At 53.2% G+C, this 11,898-nt stretch overlaps 1 protein-coding gene across 1 annotated transcript; it reads right to left on the bottom strand.

The window, feature by feature from the left end:
• Positions 1-1,479: 1,479 nt before the first annotated feature.
• Positions 1,480-6,057, bottom strand: ZIC1 (Zic family member 1). Its single transcript, XM_043874967.1, has 3 exons — positions 5,000-6,057; positions 3,402-3,565; positions 1,480-2,682 (listed from the first exon to the last, which is right to left on the bottom strand). The coding sequence occupies exons 1-3, from the start codon at positions 5,979-5,981 to the stop codon at positions 2,485-2,487; spliced, it is 1,344 nt and encodes a 447-aa protein (XP_043730902.1). The 5' UTR covers positions 5,982-6,057; the 3' UTR covers positions 1,480-2,484.
• Between the last annotated feature and the right edge of the window lie 5,841 nt (positions 6,058-11,898).

The raw sequence follows: 11,898 nt of genomic DNA, 5'->3' as shown, positions 1-11,898 counted from the left end.
TGCTTAGGTGTTCCAGCTTCCTTAAATCTCACCAAACCTTGCAAGGTGGCGCTCTTTTCATGAAAGGTTGATATCTACTCTTAAAGATCACAATAACATTTGTTTTTTAAGTTAAACACCACCAGCTCTAGTTTTTTGATCTGCTGCAGAAAGTGTAGCAGATCCCCTCCTTACCCAATAAAATTCTGTTGACTAAAAGTGACAAAGAGCAAGCAACGAAAGGAAAAGCCCCCCCCAAATTTAAGAGAATTTAACATTTTGACTTTGTAATGGGTTGAAGGTACACTTTGGAACAGATGTATTTTCAGGGGTTCTTATACTCTTGAGGGTTCTTCCCTCTTGCTTTCATTCTCAGAGTCAGCATGGCCTGTGACTTCCTGAACACACACAGTATATTAAACATCCAAGTCTGGGTTCCTCCTGGCCTCCAGTGAGGTCAGCTTCTACTTCCAGCTCTGACCCATCCACACCCTTGTAGCTACAGCCAAGACCCTGATTTGTGATCTCCGGCTACGCTGTCTGCTTAATGGGGCGATCATGCAAGCTACAACCAGAGACAAAGAAGCTTGCGTTCCTACCAGTGCAGCTAACTTCGAGGCAGCAGCATAGCTTGCAAATCTATCAAACTAAACTGCAAGAAAGACAATCTGATTTAGAGAAAAGGCGTTCTGCTACAGTCATTAAGCACAAGTAATTTAGATTTTTTATATTGTCTCCTCATTTACAAATTTACTGTATCAACGCCAGCCAATGGAACGAATTTCTTAAGTAAATGAGAAATAAATAAAAGAGATAGAAAGATAATCAAATTACATAAAATAATTCTCTTCCCTAGATGTATTTTTGAGAGAACTAATAACAGTGGCAAAATTATAGGAATAATAACATATCATAGGAGGTAATTAATTTAAATTAGCATCACGTTTGAAGAAATATAAGTAAAACGCTTTATGGACGTTTACTTTTGTACAAAGAAGGCAGGCCTGGAAAAGCATGCGTCGATATCCTGAAAATTAGTTATGGCCATAAATGGTTTAATTGAAGACGGCAATTTAAAATATGATATTGTAAATCTGCAACTTGGTTTCAGCTGGGGGAATTTAATTTGGGGGACAGCGGAACCCTAGGCTGCAAGTTCATTTGCAAAGCTGCAGATCCAGCCCCTGAGCTTCTGACAATTCGCCTACATTAATATTGATGTCGCCTGTGCAATCTATTTCTGTTATTTTTATGGTTGTTATTCTACGTCTGCAAAGGTCATTTAAATTATACTGCGGCCGAAAATTTGTTTCATAAATTTTGATATAAATACTAATTACACCCTCTCGGAGAGCCAGCAGGGTAGCTTTCATTTATCATGTTTATACGACCTGCGATGACAGAAAGGGAAGACTCGTGAGCTTTTCCCGAGACCCACTAAGGCTGGTAGAAGAGGCAGCAGGTTGCTGGGGGTGAAGAAGAAATTCCTACCACAATCACTGAGATTTCAGAATCTTTAATAAGGTACGAAAGGTTACCAAACAGTTCTGGAAACTAAAGTGTACATACGAGTTCTAGCCATAAATATTGAATAGCTGTAACATGAATAAACCGGCCCTTTACATGCGGATAAATATGGAAACTAGGAATTATATACATTATGTGGTTGTATCTTTTGCCAAAAGCAACTGGACAGGTATAGTTTATATCTTTTTTAATATCACTTTACATAAACAAATGGAACAGTTTGACACGCAGATCCAGGGTCGTACTATACGAATTCTTGACAGGACGTGAAACAACATTTTACTGCACTAAGGTACTTAGACTTTGGGACGAAATCTTTGCACTTTATACAAAAAAAGCACATTAATACCAATAATATTCTGTTAGGTCGACGTGGAGACTGTAATCGTACAAAGTAATTCACATTTTGGTACACATTTACTAGAACATTCTGGCCATTCAGTACAAACAGTTGGCTTTCGGCCTCCCAACCCCCCTTCCCCTCCCCCTCCCGCTCCCGCCCGGCCCCTCCCCCCTCCCCCAATGCAAAGACCACAACGCCACGATCCCACCCGCCCGTTCCAACCGAGATATAACTATATACAGAATCCAACAGTACAGTTTTAAGCTAAAATTTCTGTATTTACAAGAATGCAAAGCAAAAAAAAAAAAGGAAAAGGCCAAAACCCCGAGAGCCTGTTCCGATTCCCAGGAGAAACCGGCCCTCGGGGTTGGCGGCGTTTGGTCAGGCGGCCGCCTTCTCCTCGCCCGCCCACCCTCCCACCCGTTGGCGAGCAAGCCTTTGCCCAAAAAAAGAAAGAAAAGAAAAGGTTTGGTGCCTTCTCTGACTCGGTCCTGGTTCTATCGGCAGGTTTAGAAAAGACAGGATTGGGGGGTGGGGATGCTGTGTGATGTTCAGGGTTCTTTCACTTAAGTGTTGTATACGCGTGTGTGCTCAGTCTCTTAAATAGGGTTTTGTTCGGTGTTTTGTTTCTGATTTTAAACGTACCATTCGTTAAAATTGGAAGAGAGCGCGCTGTGGCCGGCTGTGTGGTGGACCGCGGAGGATGAGGGCGACAGGGAGCTGGTGGTCGGGTTGTCTGTGGAGGGAGACACGATGGTGGGCGGCGTGGAGGACTCGTAGCCCGAGCTGGCGGCAGGCGAAGGTTGCGAGCCCTGCGAGGAGGATTCATGGACCTGCGGGAATAAAGTCGCGTTTTTACGGAGATAAAGAGCCGCCGCGGCGGCCGCTTAGGGAGCTTGAAGGCCGAGCGCTGCCTGCCGCCCCCAACCCCCCCACCCCCCCACCCCGGAGCCCTGGATCCCCTTGAACTCCAGGGGGGCCCGACCCGTGGGACTTGGGCTTGGTTGCCCCGCCTCGGCGCTGCAGAGACCCGGCTCCGGGAAAGGCCAGCGCACCCCCCTCCCCGCCCCGACTCACGAAAGAAAAGAGATCTGGGAAGCCGGAGGCTGGATGTGAGGCCAGAGCCCGAGTGGTGCCCACACACACACGCCCACCCCAGGAACCGCTGAAATTTGCTGGCTCAGGCTTAGGTGAGCCGGCGCTCAGGCCCGCGTGCCAGACCCCAGCTCCGCGCAGGCGCTGCCAGCCAGGCCGCCGAGGCCGCAGCTTCGGCAGCACCATCCCGCCGGGAGTGTCCTGGCTCCCCCTCCGTCGCAGCCTCTGCTCGCTTCTTTTGACTTTCATTATTAAACAGTACATTTAGAAGGGCCTTGGGTGCCCGCATCCCCTTCTCCAGCCCCCGCCCTTTCTGCGCAGTCTGCAGAGAGGAATCGTGGCCTTTCCGCCTCTGCGGGCTCCTGCCACCGCCCAGCGGCCACCAGCCGCCCGGCCCCGGCCGCAGAGCCGCGAGGGCTCCTGGCTACACGGCGGGCGGCGAGAGCGCGGCGACTACCTTCATGTGCTTGCGCAGCGAGCTGGGGTGCGTGTAGGACTTGTCACACATCTTGCAGAGATACGGCTTGTCGCTCGTATGCACGTGCATGTGCTTCTTGCGGTCGCTGCTGTTGGCAAAGCGTCGGTCGCAGCCCTCAAACTCACACTTGAAGGGCTTCTCCCCTGGTGCGAAAGGCGAGAAACAGAGAGGTCTGATTAGAACAAACCCCGCGGCTCTTTAAAAAGAAAAACAAATATTAAAAGTAAAGACAAAAAGGAAAAAAGCAGCAGCTCAGGGTTAGCACTTTTCAAGCTCAAAAACCCGGGTCGCTAATGAAATCATATACCTGCGTTGGAATTATAAACATCTGAACTATTTTAATTCAATCCAATTAGATCCAGATTTTACTATTTTATTATTATTATTATTGGTGGTGGTAGTTTTTTAGATCCCAGAGTAGCAGCAGGTCTGGCTGCAGGTTTTTAGGCCCGGCGCTATACAGACGACTCCTGGAAGCTCCTACCTAGCTCTCGATTTCTAATTTTCACATTCCGGGCTGATTCTCCTGCTGTTTCGCTCTTCTCTCCTCCCCCTACCCCCTCCTCAACGCTCCGCACCCTCCTCATCGCCGTCGCCGCCCCCACCCCACCCCACCTCCTATACACACATTTTATAGGATAATCTGGGCCGAGAGCTCAGCACTGCAAGTTCTTCTCTGACTCAAGCGTTAAACGCCAAGTTCCACACGCGATTCTCAGAAATCACCCAGGCCCACCAGAATCATGAAGCAGCCCGGACTCCCGGCTTTGTTGGCCCAAGAAGCCCAGAACGGCCTGCCCGACCCAGATTGCAGCCCTAAGCTCGCCGCGAACTTTTCTTTTAACTGCTCCCGACTGGTCTCCTTATTTTTAAAGGCCAACTCAAGGTATTCGGTGTTTTGAAAACGTCCTCATAGAATCTAATTGACAAAAAGGACTTCTCCGCCTTCTGCCGAGTCTCCCGACTCCTCGAATCTACTTACAGACAAGTCATTATTAAAATCGGGGCTCTTTAAATATACATAAACCTTCAAAAGCCTCCACAGGCCCGACTGACTTGCTTTCACCACGGCCACCCCCCTTTTCTTTCTCTGTTTTTGTTTCTATGCTCCTTCATCCGAGCTCCTCCAGTTTCCTCAATTCCTCCCTTTAGCAAAGTCCTCACTAAGGTGCGTAGAAAGGGGATGTTGGCTGGAAGCAAACGTTTAGATTTGCCTGCAGCTGAAGCGGTTGGCGCCTCCGCCTCCACCGCCGCCGGGCGCCAGCCACCTCTCCCGGCTTCTGGCGCACCAAGGGCTCCCCAAAGCCGGTTTGTCTCTTAGCTCTCCCGGCCTTTATTAAGTTCTTATTTAAAATTTTATATGCCCAGATCCTTCTCCTCCAACCTTCTCCATATGTTATTAGACTTTCAAGCCTCAAACTAAAACCCAGAGCACACTTTCGCTGTCTGTCTGCTGAAATCTGACTTCCAGACCCAACCGAGGCCGGGTTTGTGCGCCCCCGCCGCTGACTTTTGAATTGCGGGTCCCAGGCCCGGGATAGGGAACCGAGGGCTGTCTAGGACAGCCGTTTCCGTACCTGTGTGCGTCCTTTTGTGGATCTTTAAGTTCTCAGAGCGCGCGAAGACCTTGCCGCAGCCCGGGAAGGGGCAGGGGAAGGGCTTCTCGCCGGTGTGCACGCGGATGTGGTTGACCAGTTTGTACTTGGCTTTGAAGGGCTTGCCCTCGCGCGGACACTCCTCCCAGAAGCAGATGTGGTTGCTCTGCTCCGGGCCGCCGACGTGCTCCACGGTGACGTGCGTGACCAGCTCGTGCATCGTGCTGAAAGTTTTGTTGCACGACTTTTTGGGGTTGGCCAGCTGCTCAGGCTCGATCCACTTGCAGATCAGCTCCTGTTTGATGGGCTGGCGCATGTAGCGGAAGAAGGCGCCGGCGCCGTGGTGAGCGGCCATGTTCACGTTCATGGGCCCGTAGCCGTGCAGCTGCGGCGCGGCATAGTGCTCTGAACGCGGACTGGTCACCTGGCCGTACTGCTCGGGCCGCGGGTACATGTCCCCCGAGAAGCCAAGCCTCATCTGCCCGTTGACCACATTGGGCGATGCATGGCCCGCAGCCTGCTCGTGAAGGCCGGGGAAGAGGAGGTGGCCCGCGGCGTCCGTGTGGCCGTGAGGGCCCCCGAAGCTCCCGGCCGAAGCCGCGAACAGACTGTGTTGCGCGCTGGCTGCAGCCGCCGCGTCGCCAAAGCCCCGGTTGCGGAACAGAAAGTCCCGCGTGGAGTTGAAGGCTGCGCTCGAATAGGAGCCGACGTGGCCCGGGTGGTGGTGATGTCCCAGGGCCGCCGCAGCCGCGTAGCCGGGAGCCTGGGATGTGAAGGCTGTCTGGCCCGCGGAAGCCAGCTCGTGCGAGCTGGGGTTGAGCTTGAAGGCACCCATGCCGTCGGCGAACGGGTTGATGCCCAGGCCCACGTCTCGCTCGGCCACGTCGCCCGCCGAGTGGTGGCGGGACGCGCCAAAAGTGGTCACGCCGATCGCGGGGTACTGGGGGCCGGCGTCCAGGAGCATCGTGGCTGCTCGGGGCGAGCCCCGGCCTCCCCCGCCCCCCCCACCCTCGCCCGCCGAGGAGGGAAAATTAGGAGGAGGAGGAGGTGGTGGTGGTGCAGGAGGAGGAGGAACGGGAGGCGGAGGAAGAGGAGGAAGAAGAAGAGGAGGGAGGAGGAGTCGACCCACCTCGCGAAGTCCTAGCCCGCAGGCAGCGGCGCGGCGCGGCGCGCCGGGGCGCCCGCCTGGCCAAGCGCAGGGAAGCCGGACGGCTGCGGGCCGCGAGCAACGCGGGCTCCGGCGCCCGCCGACCGGACCCCGCCGGCCCGGCTCTCACTTTCTCGTCGCTCAGTCTCTGCCGAGGGGACCCCGCGTCAAGGCTGCCCGGGGAAAGGCATGGAGTATCTCAGCCCCCCAAAAAAACTTCCTCCCGGATTTGTAGCATAGAGGAATGTGAGCGCCGGAGCCGCGACTGCTCGCTGTCTCTCCGCCTCGCTCCGTACGCCCCTCCTCACTTCTCCACTAGCCCCTCGCCCTTTCTTTTTTCTCTGTCTCTCTCTCTGTCTCTCTCCTTTCTATCAGGCTCGCCGCCTCGCTCCTTCACTCTCCTTTTTCCCCCTCTGCTTTTTGCAAAAAAAAAAAAAAAAAAAAAAAGAAGGGAGGGGGAGAAAAAAAGAAAGAAAGAAAAAGCCAAAGAAAAGGCGCAAATCATGCACAATATTGTCTTTTGCGGTTTATCTTCCTGGGGAGAAACTTTCACCTCCTCAGCCGGGCGGTGAGCGCGAGACTGATAGCAGCAATCATTCCTGCAGATAAATGAATTGAAAGGACGACACCGTCCCCCCCTTGATGAATGGGAGCAGGGGGAGGCGTCACGTGCCGCTGACGCGGGCGCCCATTGGTGTGCCTGCACTCCCCCCGCCCGCGGCCGCCGCGCCAGCGGAGGGCGCGCCGAGGCGCCGCGCGCCGTTCATTGGCCCGCCCGCCTCATCAATCCCAGGTATTGTAAAGCGCTTGACATCCCCTTTTGACAAACAGGGCTGCCAGGAGTAGCAACTTTTTTTTTTAGCCAAATTTTTCCCTCTTCTCATGGAAAAAATTTTTTTGCCACGATTTCTTTTCCTTTTCGCGGTCATATACATTCTCGCTCTCTCTTTTTATTCGTACCCCTCTCCCTCTCCACCTCTCTCTCTCTCTGTCTTGTCCTTCTGCAAACCTGCTCTTAGCTGAGCTATTAGCGACTTCGGGCGTCTCCGAGAACAGGAGGCGGGGATGGGGCTGGTAAACACAGCTAAGGCACTTCCAGAATGTCCCGATTCAGCAACTTTCTTTTCTTTCTTCCCCCCTGTCCCCGCCTTGAAGGGAAGCAAAGGAGGCTTTTGTTATTTGGTCCTTTTGAAGTTTGCTTCCCTCTTGCTTCGTCCCCCTCCTGCTTATAATTTAAGATCGCGGGGGCACACAGGCACTCCACACTCTCTTCACAAGAAATGTTATTTCTCAGGATGAGCGGTTGCCTCGATTTTTCTGTTATTAAATTAGTCAGGCTTTTTGTGCCCTACCCACACCCCCGAAAAAAAAAAAAAAAAGCTCAGGTGGATCAGGGATCAGGGCTCTAACTTTCCTGGTTGAAGTTTGTTGTTGTTTTTAAGCAAATTAAAAATATTATTGCCCATTTTTCTTTTTTCCTTTCCTGTGTTATTCTTTTCTTTTCTCCCTTTTCCCTAGTCTCCCGTGTCTGGCCCTCCCGCTAACCCCTCCCTCTGCACTCGTGTTCCCAACCCGGGCCCCTTTCATTCAGGTAAAACTGTAAATTTCCCAACGCGCCATTGTTCTTCAGGATTGCCCAGAGCTCCCTAGAAATCCCCGAATACTTTTTTGGTATTTAAATCTCCGATAGATAGGACCAATGTAAATTTTGTGACATTCAAACCTTTTCTAGTTCACAAATCAGTCACCCTTGTCACAGTTATTGAAATTCCGCAACTCGCCACACCAGGACGGTGGAAAAAGCGGGCGCGGTCTTTGTTGCCGACCAGGCTTTTGATCGCCAGAGAAAATTTACTTACCTTCAGATGAGTGAGCAGAAAAAGAAATAACACTCCCTTTGATTTAGTTAGGAAAATGCAGACATTTGGATTCAGTGCAAACATACAACACTCGCTTGTTTTCGCGATGCGGCCCTCGATTAACCTGTCTTTGCCCAGCGCAAAGTCTATTCAACAACTGCGCGTAGTTGCTTTTTGTCCCGTCCACAAAGAGCCATTGACTATATATTAAAATGATTGTTGAAAGGTAGAGGAGTATGGCACTTAAAAGCAGGGGAAAAAATCCCTGTGACTCAATCAATTAAGGCGAGCAACATTTATGCATTTCAAAAAATGCATGCAGTTACGGGGGGTTGGGGGGATGAAGGTTGCATTTCTCCGCAGCTCTGTTTAAAACCCAGCAGCCCGGGCCGAGGGTTTAGCAGAAGCGTCTGCATATTCATTAGGTCTAATTATTTTCTAGTAAGGAAAACACAAAAAGCCAAGAGTCGGAATCCTTCAATTTGCCCTTTGTTTCTAACTTCATTTGGCTTCTTTGCAGCTGAATCAGAGCCCTAAACTCTTTTCTCAGACAAAGAGACCTCAACTCATCCTTTCACAGGCGGCCCCGTTAGGAAACTCACCAGTGCCTGGTCGAGAGGAAAATGAAAATGAATATTTTTGCCCAGCCGTCTGCTCAGACTGCACTGGCTGGAGGAAGGCAGGGTCAGAGTCGGCCTTTCCTCCTTCCTGGTTTTCTGTCTTTTCACCAACTAGACTCCGGCTTGAGGTTGGCGAGCTGAGCTGCTCTTTTCCTGGGTTCTCCCGCCTCAAAACTGGACTTCTGTTAGTTGGGATGATTTCCTGGTGTCTGAGGGAACCTGGCTGAGCATTTGAGCTTGTTGTGCTGGGAAACAGAAATTTGAGAAAGAAAAAAAACACACACAAATGTTCAGTCCCCAGCAACAAGTCTGAGTCCAGCAGCCCCGGAATTCCCTGCCAACTTTGAGTAGAACTGGGATGGGGAATGGAGGCAAAGGGGTTGAGGGTGTTTTGTTTTGTTTTTTTCTTCTTCTTCTTCTTTAACTACCATACACTTTGTTCAAAAAAGATATAGCGGAGCCACTCAGAGTCTTTTCTGTTCCCTGTAAGGGGAATTTGGATCCTGCCTCACGGTAGTCATAAAAATCTTATCTGCAAGGTGAAGTTTTCTCTATAGGCTGTGCTGCTTTCACCAGGGAGAACAAATATTGAACCCACTTCGCCTGCCTTTCAAAAAAAGAAAAAAAACAGGGAGGGGAACTGAGGAGGGAAGGGTAGTGGTTGGGAGGGGGGACGAGGGAAAATAATTCTACAAAAAAGAAAGTCAGTCCTCTCCTCTCCAGTCCGTGGAATATCCAAGGGGGACGTTGACAAGAGGGTATTTTTAGGAAACGCGTCCAAATATACAGAGTAAGAGTGAATGTGAGGAAAAAAAAAAAAAGTTGTGGGTTGTAGAAGTTATCAAGTGGGATTTGCGGCGCTCTCTGCAGGAAACGCAAGCGGCTCCAGTTCAAAGCCACATGCACCAACGTGACATATAAGCCATTAAAATATCATCCTGACGGCTCATTTCTGCTTCATCATACATTCCCCAACTGCTCCCCGAAAGCTGGAAAAGGAGAAATGAAAGATGACCGCCTCGCCGGAACCACAAAAGAGAGGCTTGGAGGGTTCTGTGGTCCCCCCTCAGCCACCCCAAAGTGATGTGCAGAAATGAGGCGATCCCGGCAACAGGTGGAGCGGGGTAAGTGCGTGAGTCCGGGGGGCAAGCTGACCGGACCTGTACCCCCAGCCGCGGGGTAGAACGCACCCAAACCCCTCTGGGGTAAAAGGCCCAGCTAGATGTCTTTCCCCATCCCCCCCTCCTTAGCCCCCCAACTGTGGGTATAGGCCCCACCCCACTGACATTGAGGGGAGGAGGGGGCCCTTCCGCGGGAGAGGCTACGCTGGGGTTGAGTCCATCCCTTCTTCTCAGAGAGGGGTGGGCAAGGGGGATGAATGGGGCTCCCACTGGCACTCGGACCTGGAGCAGCTCGTTGCCGCCCGCCTTCCCTCCCCTGTCTGTAAATCGCCCGGGTGCCCCCACCTTTGGCACCAGAAGAGGAGTCAGGGCCCTGAGCTTCCCTCGCCCCCAGGCCCGCGCAGGAGGGGGGCCCCTGTAGGCAGCTTCTCCGTCCTGCCCCCCCACCCAGGACGGCGGGGAAGGACTCGGCTTCCCCTCTCCGGGGCCAAAGGAGCCGAGTTAGGCCGGCTGGCTGCAAGATGAGGGAGCCTCTCCGCCCCAACCTGCCGGGAGATGCCGGCTGGGTCAGCTGCGGGGCCCGCATCCTCGCCCTGGTGCGGTCTGGTCCTGCCTCGGGTCGCTGGCCGCTGGGATCCACTCTCTTCGCGCGGCCGCCCGTGGAATGGGCACTTGGCTTGCTTTCTCCCGGATGCGAACCAGGGCTGTGACTAGCTCCCAAGGGAGAAGGCCGCAGCTATCTGGAGTTCTCGGCACTGCCCTAGACATCTAGAGGCCCTAGAAATTAGGGACACGTGGGGCGGGAACAGAGACTGTGAAAGAAATCTAGCACTGTCCCAAAGGTTTAATAGGAAAGTTTGGAGTTGATGAATAGTCCGTGGGGACAGCTGGGAGCCAGCGAGGTCTTAGGAATGGAGAAGGGGCGTTGGAGGGGCCGCAACTTAGCCTGCACCGTCTGCAGGAAACTCCCTTTGGATTTCAAGATCATATTTCGACCCCTTTTCCGACAGCAATGGCCTCAGAGCGACCCGCGAAGAGGTACCGCGTACCCTTCCACTTTAGCCGCCGGCAGCTTGGAGGCGGGAGGCGATTCAAAGGGACGGTTCAACGTCCAGGCTGGTCCTTTAAGGGACCCACTAACGCAGATTCTATTCTGGGCACACGGAGGTGGCCCAGACTTCAGCCCCCAGCTGGAGGAACCCTAGCTTTTCCCTCTAGGGAACAGAAGAATGAGTCAAGGCCGTCGCACAACTCAGCCTGGCAGCCCAACTTCCTGGCGCCTGAGGGCCCGACGGAGGGGAACCCGGGAGGTGCCGGGTGCAGCTGGCGAGCGCAGACCGCGGGCAGAGGCCGGGAGCCCGGACGCTCCTAGGCAGCCTGCAGGCACCCCCACCCCGCCCCCCGCTCTGCACCTGCCCCGCTGGCGGAGCTGTGGCCGAGAGGCGGGCATCCCCTTGCCGGCGCGCCTGCGGGGTAATCAGTGTGGAGCAGCGGGGAAGGCTCGGGGACTGAGGTCGCTGGCTTGGGAAGCAGGCTGAAGACGACCTCTGACCTTAGGCAGGCCGGAGCCTGCCAGGGCGACCCCACAACGTGCAGCCTTGGTGTTCCCCCGCAAAGAAAAATGATGCCTTTTGCCTGTACCCACTGGCCCCACTTTCGTGGCTTTCCCCTAACGCGATGAATTACCGATGCTCATTGGCACCCTTTCCTTGTCTCAAGGGAAGGAAGGCAGAGTCTAGTAAGTTTCCAGGTTGTGCTCCGGCTGGTGATTCAGTGCCCAGGGCTGGGGTGAGAAGACAAGTCAGGAGCAACCATCTGGGGAAAACCAAGCCGAGAATTTTCAGGGCTTTTAGATCCCTGGGTTGGCAAGAACCTGAGGTCCAGGGGCCCAGGGACAGCTCCTAGATTCTCTTACCCCTCCTTCAGCAAGATGACTGGCTTGCTAAGTGGGGTCAGAGTTTGAACCAAGGAGAAGATATTTACCCAGGTTCCGTGCACAGGCCGGTGATGGAGCTGCTACGGGAGCAGCCCAAGGTCGGTCCCAGTTGCCTGCCTGAAGTCCAGCCTCTGAAACATTTGTTGGCATGCCTTTGGGTTTATAATGCACAAAGGACCGCCAGGACTGGGGGCAGAA

Source organism: Cervus elaphus, chromosome 19, assembly GCF_910594005.1.
Source record: "Cervus elaphus chromosome 19, mCerEla1.1, whole genome shotgun sequence".
Taxonomy (NCBI): domain Eukaryota; kingdom Metazoa; phylum Chordata; class Mammalia; order Artiodactyla; family Cervidae; genus Cervus; species Cervus elaphus.
The sequence above is the reverse complement of the archived record's forward strand: the minus strand, read 5'-3'. Positions and strand labels throughout refer to the sequence as shown.